At 38.3% G+C, this 12,571-nt stretch overlaps 1 protein-coding gene across 4 annotated transcripts; it reads left to right on the top strand.

The window, feature by feature from the left end:
* Window positions 1-688: 688 nt before the first annotated feature.
* On the top strand, window positions 689-12,287 carry washc2c (WASH complex subunit 2C). Of its 4 annotated transcripts, none has more exons than XM_067519828.1 (31): window positions 689-838; window positions 1,784-1,927; window positions 2,123-2,287; window positions 2,400-2,468; window positions 3,237-3,404; window positions 3,512-3,605; window positions 3,729-3,790; window positions 3,892-3,948; window positions 4,051-4,167; window positions 4,311-4,395; window positions 5,155-5,214; window positions 5,357-5,478; window positions 5,600-5,690; window positions 5,773-5,826; window positions 5,909-6,110; window positions 6,206-6,356; window positions 6,500-6,610; window positions 7,076-7,168; window positions 7,251-7,352; window positions 7,446-7,553; window positions 7,643-7,818; window positions 8,031-8,148; window positions 8,229-8,639; window positions 8,733-8,861; window positions 8,957-9,055; window positions 9,209-9,283; window positions 9,564-9,629; window positions 10,151-10,378; window positions 10,472-11,179; window positions 11,278-11,449; window positions 11,598-12,287. In XM_067519828.1, the coding sequence occupies exons 2-31, from the start codon at window positions 1,784-1,786 to the stop codon at window positions 11,741-11,743; spliced, it is 4,383 nt and encodes a 1,460-aa protein (XP_067375929.1). In that variant the 5' UTR covers window positions 689-838; the 3' UTR covers window positions 11,744-12,287. The 4 variants fall into 4 exon arrangements, with proteins under 4 accessions (XP_067375929.1, XP_067375938.1, XP_067375918.1 ...); XM_067519837.1 differs by having other exon boundaries at window positions 3,231-3,404; window positions 4,066-4,167; XM_067519817.1 differs by having other exon boundaries at window positions 3,231-3,404.
* Window positions 12,288-12,571: the final 284 nt, after the last annotated feature.

The following is a 12,571-nucleotide window of genomic DNA, read 5'->3' as shown; positions in this document are numbered from 1 at the left end:
GAAAATGCCCAAATAATTTTACTGTTGGTACATTTGTTATGTAGTTAATAATATACTGCAATAGAACTTTTTCACAGTAGACAAGTCATATTAATAAAAATCACAGGTTTTGCTACTAATACTAAGGGAGCTATGACAGTGAGTAGTCACATACCACACCATGATCCCAAAACTAAATTCAGCCATTATTAATTTATTAACAACAAGTTATTCCTACTGTGATGTGTCAGAATGTCTTTAGTTAAAAATGCTTATTAAAATTTTTGTTCAAAAATCTTGTTTGTTGGTTCAGCCACAAAATGAATGCCACCTGGTAGTTTTAATATATAAAAACGATCCAATAAATGCTGATATATCATTATGATTAAACCACCTGTCAACACAAGTGCTTAAATTCAGCTCCACCTTTGGCCCTTAGTTTTTATTATTAATCTACATTATTTACCATAATTACAATTACCAGTTTTCTTTAAAACACATTTTTTCCTAGTGGAGTACTAGATTGGTACTTTAATTGTAAATAGATAACCTGCTTAATGCTTTTACTTGATGAATGATTTTAAGTGTTCCATCAAATATAGTGGTAGTGGAGAGTTATTTTAGGCCAATACTTCCTTGCGCTTTGCCTTCTTTTCTCAGTTGGTTTGTTCCGCTCCGCCCTACTTTCACTTTGTTGCTAGGCAACTATAGTCAGGTGACTGTCTGCAGACAGAACATGGCTGAACTGTCAGACGACCAGTGAGGGAAAGGCCACATTTAGCATTATCGATCCTTTTTTTTTAGTCGTTTGTGACCACAGTTGACCGTCGTGGACAGCCTTTGACAAGAGATAGTCAATGTAAGCTTGAGACATTTTACTTTTGGGGTAATATTTTTCTCTGTGTTGTTTCGAGCAGCTGAAGCTAACGTTAGTTTTGCCATGCTAAGTTGAGCTAGCCGCTAACCAAACATTCCCCGCTTTCTCTTGTTAGAGGCAAATGCCTTTGGATGTTGACGCTTATGCGAAAAAAATAGCCTTTAAGTAACTTTGTTTACACGCAGCAGGTTGTCTTCAGCAGTTCAGTATTGCTATAACCAAAGCTAGCTTGTTGTATCGGAGGTCTAGCAGTAAACTAAGTTAAGCTAACCTTAGTTAAAGGGAAGTTAAAATTATATGTGGTCTTGTGCAAACCAAGTTCTCTACCTACAAACAGTCATGTTCTTCCCATGAGCATGTATTCATAGACCATCTTTATTTAATTGTTCTGTCAACAGTAATTCGCCTGTTGGCGTTGAATCTGACCATAAGCTTTTATTAAAATATTAGACCCTTAAGTTGATTTCTGTAATAAAGAAAAAGTAAGGAAAACTATTTTAAAAAAACAAATTGGCATACATAAAAATGCAGGATTAACAACTTAAACACACAGATGCATGTGCACACACACACACACGTACATTACTATGATGTTGTTTTAATGACAAGCTAGGTACAGGTTGTGAACTAAGGAAGCAAGAACACTAGTTTTACTGCAAGTGCTATAACAGTTGTAGGATTTGGGACAAAGTTCAGCGTCTATGGAGCAGCTACAATTGTTATGGTTTGGGCTTCGGAAATTATGCCATTTCTTTCCGGAGAACATTGTTGTGTCCATATAAAATTTCTAACAGTAAGTTTTACAGTACATTTAAACTATCTCTCAGAGAATGTCCCAAATCTACGAACAGATATTACACAGATTCATTATTGATGAGTACTTAAAAGTCCTTTTGAGTTTTGAATTATTTAGTAATCTAATTGCAGATGAGTGGGTTGCTAGAGGGAATGGCAAATGGCCCAAGTAGGAATCAACAATCAGAGAAAGATGCTCAGATTTGGGAGAGACCCTGGACACTTGAAGAGATGCGGCAGAACAGTGCCAGTTGGTCCTTGGCAGCTGACTCAGGGGTAAGTCAGGGATATTTTTCCCAGCTCTGATATAGACCAAGAAATGAATCATTGATTTTCATATTTCCTCAAAGTCTCAGAGAAGTGCTGCAGAAATCTGAGTAGTTGAGGAGGTTGTGAAATGTGTTCTACTTTCATTTAATGAAAGTAGCTTTGCAACTGTTTCTTCCTCTATAACCTTTTTCTTCTTCACAGCTCTTCCTGTATCTCCAAGACTTCTCCCACAGAATGCTGTCGAAGACACATGACATTGAAAAGCAGTTGGACAGTCTTATACGTGACACCAAGGCCACAGACAGCTGCTTGCACTCTGTCTTTAATGATTTTCTCATGCTCTCCAATACACAGTTTATAGAAAATGTAAAGTATATAATTGATTCATTTTATTTTGCTTCAGTTTTGCTTAATATTGTTAAAGACATCTTGTGGTGAAGCCTTATTATCTTATGTGTTTGTTTGTTTTCTGTTGCAGAGAGTGTATGATGAAGATGTAGAAGAAACTGTACCCAAGATTGATGCATTGGAGAAGCAGCCTGAACAGGTGTGTGTGTGTGTGTGTGTGTGTGTGTGTGTGTGTGTGTGTGTGTGTGCGTGCGTGTGTGCTATCCACACATTTTATCATTAAATACATCACTGACTTAGGTACATTAGGTCACGGGGTGGGTTCGATTCCCAGTTAGGCAAGCCCCTTAATGCTACCTGCCTACCTATTAGCTAAAGAGAGCTGAAAACACAAGTCACACCAGCTCGGACATTGCCCAGTTCAACGAGGTCCGGTCAGGTGTTGAATGAACAAGCTACTAGTGGGTGGAACCTATCTTCAATGGTTTACTGAAGGCTGCACAGTCCTGATCCTGAAGGAACCCCAGAAGGGAGAAGTCCCATCCAACTACCACCCAACAACCTGCCTCTGCCCAACATTGAAGCTCCTGTCAGACATCATAGCAGCTAAGATGAACAGGCGGATGAATCAATACATGAGCAAAGCCCAGAAAGGAATCTGTAGTAACACCAGAGGAGCAAAGCACCGGCTACTGGTTGATAAAGCAGTCACTCAAGTTTGCAGGACCAGACATGCAGTACCAACCTGTGCACTGCCTGGATGGACTACAAAGTTTATGACTCAATGTCTCATATATGGATCCCGAAATGCTTAGAACTCTACAAGATCAACAGGACAGAGACAGACTCACACACACACACACACACAGAGACAGAGATCGAGATCATTCTACCTGGTCCTGTCATTTCATCCTTGCAATGCCTTTTGGGTGTTTTTTTTTTTTTTTTGTTTTGCCTTAAGGAGAAGACTCGAGAGCAGAAAGAGGCAGAGCTGATCCCTAAAATGCAGGAAGCTGTGAATTATGGTCTGAGAGTGCTGGAGTCAGCTTTTGAACATTTGGACATCAAAGCCGGAAACTCAGATTCAGAGGACGAGGAGGTCTCTGACAGAGTGGAGGCCATCTTGGAGCCCAAGGTGTGCTTTTAGTCTTCAATCATGAGATGATTAGTGTGGAATGAATCTGCTAGTTTATCTTTCTATGACTGTACTTTAGTTTGTATGTCTAATCATTGGTGTTTTAGGATCTTTACGTGGACAGGCCGCTTCCATATCTGATTGGTTCCCAGCCCTTTATGGAACAAGAGGATGTTGGACTTGGTGACCTCTCAAGTGACGGTAGTAAACAAAGTTCCTGTCAGTTTCTTTAGGCCTTTTACATATCTTGTCAGCTGTTGTAGTCAGCTCTTGTAATATAGTCTTTAAATTTCTTTCACTGTATGTCAATAATTCTCTCTCCAGAAATGTCTGTTGATAGTGACAGAGACAGTGTAATCGACAGTGAAGATGGCAAACATGCAGTTGTAAGACGCTTTTTTTTTTTTCTTTCATATTATTCTTCAGAGACATTACATGAAAAAAATCCCAAATCCTATTGTATGTGATTATATATATTTTTCAATAGCATTCAGATGATGACTTTAATCAAGATGAGGATGAAGGTCACAATAATATTAAGAAGGTAAGCTGGATACCTCCTTCCCAGCACAACAAACTATATAATAAGTGAATACTATATACTGTATGAATTATGATTTCGGATTCTCCTTGCACACTGAAATAGAAGTCATCTATGCAGAGTTATGAAGATGAGGAGGAGGAAGAGGATTCTGACATATTTGGAGAATCTGACAAGGAGGAGGGTGATGATGATGATGATGATGATGATGACGACTCAAAGGTATTCCTGTATTCATAGAAAAAAGATTGTAAGATTACAATCACATCTTTGTGAGTTGATTATTTGTCATGTCAATCTGAAAACAAATATGTACAAGACTCTGCTCTTGTTTTGCTTTTTATTTTATGTCATGTCACTTTTAGAAAACAGGCCCCTCATCCTTTACTGATGAGTTGGCAGCTCGAATCAAAGGTGAACCAGTTCATAAACCAGAAGGAGATCGCACATGTAAGTTATCAAAGTTTTTATGAAGCTTATTATGAATCACTTTGAATATGCATTTATTTATTTATTCCTACCAGAAGGCCTCACGTCCCCGACCAACCATGGCCTTTCTGTGTGGAGTTTGCATGTTTTCCCTGTGCTTGCATGGGTTTCCTCCGGTTATTCCCGTTTCTTCCCACAGTCCAAAAACATTTATATTAGCTTAACTGGTAACTCTAAATTTCCTGTAGGTGTGAATGTGAAACCTTGTCTGTCTGTGTATGTTTTTCTGAGATACACACTCACTGGCCACTTTAAGTACATCTGTATAATCTCATGCAATCCAAAACAGCAGCTCTGCCATGAATTTTACTTTTACAGTAATATAAGTTCTGAGTTTTTAAATATGTGGCCAAAATATTAGAACCACCTCTTCTTATAATCAAAACTGAGAAATTATAACATTGTGAAAGTAGAATTTATGGCAGAGCTGCTGTATTGAGTGCATTAAATTGTACAGGTGTACCTAATAAAGTAGCCAGTGAGTGTATATCTCCCTGAGATAAACTGGATCTGTCCCCACCTCTCGCCTATTGCAGCTGCAACCCTAAACAGGAGAATTGGTTATAAATTATGGATGGATGGATTTTCGCATACCACTTACCAATTTTTATTTCATTCATTTAAAGTTATAGCACCAAAGATTATATTTGAGAGTTCCATCACTGCATGTGCATGCTTATTTGTGCCTATTTTTTTCTACCATGTAATTTCTTTTGGAAGCATTGACATCTAAGAAGAAAACTAAAGGCAGGAAAGCACCAAAGCCTGCAAAGCCACAGGGTAGGAATTAGCTAAACTTTGATTTATCATCGCCATAATTCATGCTTTTGATGCTTTTTTATTTTTTGTTCTTTTTATTTGCACATATGAGGCCCATTGTTCACAGTATGTAGCTCATGGGTGTTTCTGTATATCGTAACAGCTTACGAGGATAGCGATGACATGTTTAAGCCTCCAAAAATGGAGGATGATGACTTCTCCCCATTCGGAGGAAAAAGTGGCCTCTTCAGTGGTGGAAAAGGCCTGTTTGATGATGATGATGAGGTACATGAAACAGAGTACATTTAAATGCTCTCTCTTATTTCTTATTTCTTAATTTCACACTACAGAAACTCAGGACTGCTGCCAAAATTTGATTTGTGTTGTAATGTCTTATGCTAATCAGGGTGACCTTTTCTCTGAGGCACCAAAACCTCTTGTGTCCGAAGAGAAAAAAGCACTGAATGAAAGCACACGGACCACAGCTCAAAAAGCAGGTAAGATAGCAGTATAGATAAAATGTTGCTAGTTGAAAAGTGGACTAGCAGATTTTCTCTTAACTTTACTTTTCTTTTGAAGATTCTGGCAAACCTGGAAAGAGGATTCCAGCAGGTGCTGTTTCAATATTCCCAGGTACTAGAAGCCTTTTGTATGACACTGTCACTTTTTATCTCCTTATTTGTGCTCAAATAAACAAAATCATCTCTCTCTGCAGATAATTACCTGTTTAGTACAGGGAATGACTCTGATTCAGTGGAGGCCAAGGAAAATGGAGCTCCTGCTCTCAAGACCAATGCTGCGTCCAAACAGGTTTCAACAGGAGCTAGTGTTGCTGGAGGAGGAAGTGGGCTGTTTGATGATGAGGAGGATGACGACTTCTTCAGTGGTAAAAGCCTGAAAACATCTGACTCTGGTAGGTATGACAATAGGTGCTTCAGTGCTACATTCCTAATTCAGTTGGGATCCTCATCCCTGAACAGTGTTTTGGTTGTTTTTTGTTTTTATTAGGTAGGAAGGAGAAATTCAAACCCAAGAAGGCTATTGGCCTTTTTGATGAAGATGAAGAGGATAGTGACATATTCAGTGAGAGGTTCAGTGTTCCAACTCCAGCTTACAGCAAGAACGATGTAGTGGAAGAACAAGGCAAGCCACCTGACAAAAAGGTAAAGATAAACCTACTAAAGTGTCTACTGTAGTTAAACATTATGACTTACAGTCATAAATTTTGTATGTTGTTTTTTTCATATACCTAATACTTTTTTAGCATGTTCAAGGGGTTTGTATGTTAATATTTTGTAATTTTTAGATGCCAACAGGGGCCATTTCATTGTTTGGCCCTGGGACTAAAAGCTTGATGAGTGAAGGCCTAAAGAAACGTCGGCCATCTACCAGCGAGGAGTCAGAGAAATCTGAGGAGGTCTGAATAGAATATTGTTTAACCGTAAACTCCCGACACAATCTAATTTTGTGTATTTTTTCAGGCAGCAACGCAGGTTTTAACTAAAAAGAACTCTCTCTTTGCTTTAAAAGTGTGTAGTTGTTGCACTGCAGTCTACAACACTACCCACTGGCCACATAGTTTTTTTTTTCAATTGTTATATTCCATAACATACCAGTTTTAGTGTAGCTCTATGTTTCCTTTGTGTTTTGAAGTCATGCTTGCTCCAACAGTGATTCACAGCTTTTGGGTTTGTGTGAAATGGATACCAAATTAGAAGACCTAGTTCCAGTCAGTGTGCAATATTTGATTCAGTCTGTGAAAAGGGCAAATTTGATTTAGCTTTGTGCACTGCTGGCCTTTACTGCTGTTGACATGCTTCACTGTTCTTTTCTCTGTACCAGTGTTTTATATCATATTTTTATTTCATTTTCTGTGTTTCAGAATGGGCCTGCTCCAGATGTTGAGAAATCTGTCATAAAACAGAATGAGAAACCCCAGACCAGTGGTCTCTTCTCAGATGATGAAGATACACAAGTAGGAATCAATGATTTACAGTAATCATATAAGTATTATTATATATTTTTTATTACACTATATTTGTATTTGTCTTCTACAGGTATTTCCAGCCACCTCTAAGAGTCAGTCTAAACCCAAGCCTGCAACCCAGAGCCAAACTAGCAAGGCCCCTTTGTCATTATTTGATGACGAGGAAGAAGAGGTAGAAAAATAAGGAAATACACTTGAAACTGAATTAGGCTAGACTTGTTTTTGCTGTGAGCAAATTAACTTAAAGTGGTTCTTTGTGTTGCAGGATCTCTTTGCTTCCACAGCTAAACCTAAACCTAAACCTCATCAAATTAAACCCACCACACCACAACCCAGAAAGCCTGAGTCTAGCACCCTCTTTAGCGATGATGAGGTATGACAGTTAAAAATGTTTTTTACAGTTTTAAAACAGTATTTCATTTAAAGAATGTACAACTTGAAGCATTATTTTCTTAATGACAGGACCAGTGGATAAGTTCCAAAAGTAGTGTTACAAAGTCAGAGAATAAGACTGGGGGGATGAAGCCCAGTGCCAGTGCCCCATCCAGCCTCCCCAGTGCCACAACCTCTCAAAAGAGCAGCCTCTTTAATGACTATGACAATGATGATGACTTGTTTGCTCCAACAAAAGAGTCAAGGTATTTAGAGAATTTATGGAAAAAAAATTTTTTTTCTTTTTTGTAGAAACAGTGCAAATGTTCACGGTTGTTTATGCAGCTATTTAAATCACTTTCATCTTAATTTACTGAATAAAATACATTTATTCATTCATTTATGCATCATAAATGCATAAAAAAACTTATCAGCAGGAATTCTTATTTGTCATCTTTCTCTGTCACTCCTCATATAGTCAGAAGAAGCCTCAGAGAGTTGCTCTCTTGTTTGAAGATGAGGATGAAGATGATAAAGGGTCACTCTTTGACAATAAACCTGTTGACAACAAAAACACTCCTGTTCCAGCTGCTAAAGTGAGTGCAACAACAAACTTTATTACATTATTTAATTTAGATAGTCTCCTACACTGAGATTATTTAACTGTGTTCTTCAGACTCAGTTGTCCTCCCAGTTAGAAAAATCAGATGAGGTTTCAAGGACAACAGCGGGCGACAGACCTTCAGAGCAGGAGAAGCCAGCAGAAAATACGCCTGAGTTGCTTCCGTCATCTCCATCACCAGAGAACAGTGAAAGTAAAAAGAAGCCTAGTGGAGCCGTCAGTCTCTTTGGAGGCATTAGTGTTCTTGCCAGCAAGCAGACAAAGAGCCTGTTGGATGAAGATGGCAGTGATGATACCTTCATGTCCAAGGACAGCCCACCACCAAATGTTAAGAAGGGGGAGAAAAAGGAAGAGAAAGTTAAAACAAACACGTTTAGTCTATTTGATGATGAGGAGGAAGACGATACAGATTGGAATGATCCAATATTCACACCGAGCAAATCCACAGCCAGCAGCACATTAAAGGTTTGTATGATGTAAAGTACATCTATTAGTCATGTAATCAGCTTGGTTACATTGGTATTCCTGATGTTGAAAATTGCATGTGTATTGTTACAGCCCACAGAGGATCATCCACAGGCAAAGAGCACAGGTGTGTTCCAAGATGAGGAGCTGCTGTTCAGTCAGACACAGCAGAAAGACAATGACCCAGATGTCGACCTCTTTGCCACCTCAGGGAAAGCTGGGGTCAGTACATTTTTTTTTTAAATCATTATCAACTGCATTCTGTGGATAACTGTACATCATAAGATGGTAATGATACATGATTGTTTACTTTTCAGAGCTCCAAGCTTAGCTCAGTGAAGGCAGCACAAAGTCTGTTTACAGACGAAGACGAGGATGATCTTTTCAGCTCAGTCAAGCCAAAAGCTCCTCCTCCGGTAGCAGTTTGATTCAGTTGTATTCCTGCTTAATTCATTTCTTATATGACAATAGAAAAAGATTTAGCTGTGCAAAAATGTGAATTCAACCTCAAAATTTAGATCAGTGGTACAAATTTCATCTCATTTTTCCTTTGTCATTTTCAATGTCAGAAAATAGCAGAGAAACCCAGTAAAGCTAATGAAAGAGCACCACTAGCAAGTCCAGAATGTGTTTCAGATACTCAGGTAAGTCTACGATTAAATAAAACTACAGTAAAACATGTTTTAAAGTAAATTGTTTTGAGGCCATAAACACACACATACATGATGATACATGATGATGACTATTTGGTTCTAATTTAGAAATATTTGCTTGTATTAGCTATTTATTTTTGTTTATACGTTAGCTTGTGGGTATGTTGTGTTAGACACAACTGCCTTGTAATTGTATGTTTTTACAGTAAATGAACACAAGAAATGCCTTTATTGGATAGAGTTCTGATCCTGCTGTAATCTGACCACACAGAAACCTGCACCAAGTCCTGTAAAACCTAAAGCTTCCTCATCATCCTCAAGGATTGGGAAACTTCAAGTAATTGTTTATTTTTACTGAATCAAACTTCCTCATTCCTGGCATTTTACTTTGATTCCTTCTGATGAAATACTGATGACTATTCTCAGTTACACACCTTCACACCTCTTTTAGGTGATCTTCTGTCTGGGTTTTCTATATTCCAACCTAAAAACTTGCACAGCTATCTAAGTGACATTATTTTGATTTAGATTGGATCTTGCATAACTACAATAGATTGCTTTCGTTTTCTCTTAGTTTGACTGGATGTTACCCATGCATCCTGCTCTTGCCTCATTTCCATCCACAATCTTGTTTTTTCATTTTCCTCTGAATAATCTAATTCTGGCAAACTCACTGCGGAACTTCACAGAACAGATTCGTTAAGTTTGTAGATCGAGACATTAAAACAAATGTAGAATATTTTAATTATAATGTGTGTTTAAATAGTTATTGCTCAGGGTCCAATTTGAGTATAATTGTTTTGTCTTGATGAATTCAATTACTGTACACTGATACATTTTTTTTCTTTTAACATTTAGGCAAATCTCATGATCAACCCTACTGCTTTGCTCCCTGGTGCTGTCCCAAGTATGCCAGGGACTTTAAATGTACTCCCTGGCATGGCTTCTAGTTCTTCTTCTTGGGCGTCAAGTTCCAGCCTGAGCCCCAGTTCTGCCACAACTCCCGCTGGAGCCCTGGCAGACAGTGAGGGAGGAGTGAGCTTCGACACCCCAGTCCAAGTCACAACACTGCAGAGCGCACACAAGGTGAGTTTTTGACTCCTGTAGTAAAAATTCATTATTTTTCCATTGCTTGCCTTTCAAGTGTGTTATTGTGAGTGCAAATATTTTGTCATACAGAGTCGCGTCAAGGGTTTTATACATCGAAGACCCCAGTCCAGAGCTGCAAGGCAGCAAGCTGCCCAGAGATCTGTCGATGGTAAAGAGGAGACCCTTGATGGAAATATTCCAGGGCCTAACCCCAGTCTGTCTGCTTCAGCATTGCCTCCACCAGACAAGTGTAGCCAAATTGCACCCAGTCCAACACTACTTAGCTCAGCTGCACCTACAGCCTTGCCTGTTTCATCACCTCCTCAACCTTTACCTTCCAAAATCTCCTCCAGACCATCTGTATTGACACTGCCAGTATCCACACATGCTGGAAAGAATGACCCTAGTTTCGACAGCCTTAATGCCAAGGTAGTGCCATCTCCTGATGAGGACGACCTATTTAGCCCTGACAGTCTGTTTGGGGCTGCTTCAATCACCAACACACAGTCCACCAAACAGAATACCAAGACTACACAACATCAAGCCAGTAGTGGAGTGGGAGTAAAGAACGACAAAGAAAAAAGCTCACTTCCATCCATTTTTGATGACAACACTGATGACCTTTTCCAAAAGGTCAAGCCAAAGTCAACTACTACTAAGAAAGCAAAGGCCTCACCCTTTTTGGAAGAAAATGATGATGAGGACATCTTTGGAGTGAGCAACAGCTCCATTCCCTCATCCACAAGTAGTAAAAAAATCAAGAACAGCAGTAGTTTTTCCAAGGAGGATATCTTTCAGGTATTTTATTTTACATTCGTGGTTGTTCATGGTTTTATCCAAGACATCATACAAATATTTAATTTCTCTCCTTGTAAACTGCATTTCTGTGTCCTTAGGATGAAGTAGCCACTGTGCCTAAAGCTCACAAGAAGCACAAAGACAAGACAATTGATGCTAGCTTGTTTGATGACAACATAGACATTTTCGCTGACCTGACAGACACTTTAAAAACAAAACAGAAGTCTAAGACAAAAGGCGAGGCCAAGTCGATATTTGATGATGACATGGGTAAGTAACTATAACATTCATGGAGGCAGGCATCTTTTTAATGCACACTTTTTTGATACAGCCTTTCTACGGTCTTAAATTGTCTGTACACTTTGTTTTTATATTGTATTTTAAACTTCTATTGTGTCCACCTCTCTGTTCTTTAAAGATGACATCTTCTCACTAAGCACAGGACAGTCAGTGTCAAAGGCTCCCAATAAATCAAAGAAAACCCCACCATCACAGAAGACAAGTACGGCAGCTGAGTCAAGCAACATATTTGATGATCCACTTAATGCTCTTGGTGGGAACTGAACTGTTGTTTTTGAGTAGCCAGATTTGTACATTTGTGGATTACATCTTTTGTCATTTGAACCGTGGAAACTTTAGAGTTTGGATACACTGTTGGAGTATTTATTCATATAATTCATTTAATATGGCAAATTATTTTTTTGGCAGATGACAACTTAAATGAAATAGTTCTAATCATTATCAGAGAGCATTTCCAGAATCATCTGAGCATCAGATTGCATTATGTAACAGTTATTATACACTGTTAATCTTTATTATACATGATAGCACTTTATAAGCATATCACATGCTTAGCCTCAAAGCCTGCAGAAATTAACATTAAATTGTTTTGTTTTGGAGATGTTTATTCCTTGGCTTTGCCCTATTGAGATTTCATGTCTTTAGGTTTGTGGCAAATTATGGCTATAAGAAATCAGTGTGTTTACTTACTGTCTTAGGCATTTGGGCAGTGTTTTTATTAATAAGGAATTCATCCATTTCTTAACTTTGGCTGCGATGAAAACGAAAATCCATTTTTATTAACTAAAAAGAAACATATTTTATGCTACTTGAAGTGTGCGTGTGATTATTTCCAATTTTACTATTTTATAGATCTGATTGTTTCTTTCTGTCTATACCTAATTGGCTTCTGATATGAGCCAGAATACTACTCCAAAGTTAAGGATCTTTAAATTTGTGTTTACTAGCACAGTTTGTTTCATTTTTGCTGATTAAGCGTAAGTGTCTTTTTTCCAAAATCAATATTAAATTAAAAATGAGGAAGCTGTTTCTGTATAACCCTGTATTTATAAAATACCTATGTAGACTACATAGGAATGCTAGAAACCCGGT

The sequence above is a fragment of the Channa argus genome, chromosome 1 (genome assembly GCF_033026475.1).
Source record: "Channa argus isolate prfri chromosome 1, Channa argus male v1.0, whole genome shotgun sequence".
Lineage (NCBI taxonomy): Eukaryota > Metazoa > Chordata > Actinopteri > Anabantiformes > Channidae > Channa > Channa argus.
The sequence above is the reverse complement of the archived record's forward strand: the minus strand, read 5'-3'. Positions and strand labels throughout refer to the sequence as shown.

Excerpts from the sequence above, each read along its gene's own strand:
- washc2c (XM_067519817.1), top strand. The coding sequence starts at position 1,784 with ATGAGTGGGTTGCTAGAGGGAATGGCAAATGGCCCAAGTAGGAATCAA. Across the intron at positions 4,168-4,310 it reads ATGATGATGACGACTCAAAG|AAAACAGGCCCCTCATCCTT; the intron begins GTATTCCTGTAT and ends TGTCACTTTTAG. Across the intron at positions 10,379-10,471 it reads CACTGCAGAGCGCACACAAG|AGTCGCGTCAAGGGTTTTAT; the intron begins GTGAGTTTTTGA and ends TTTGTCATACAG.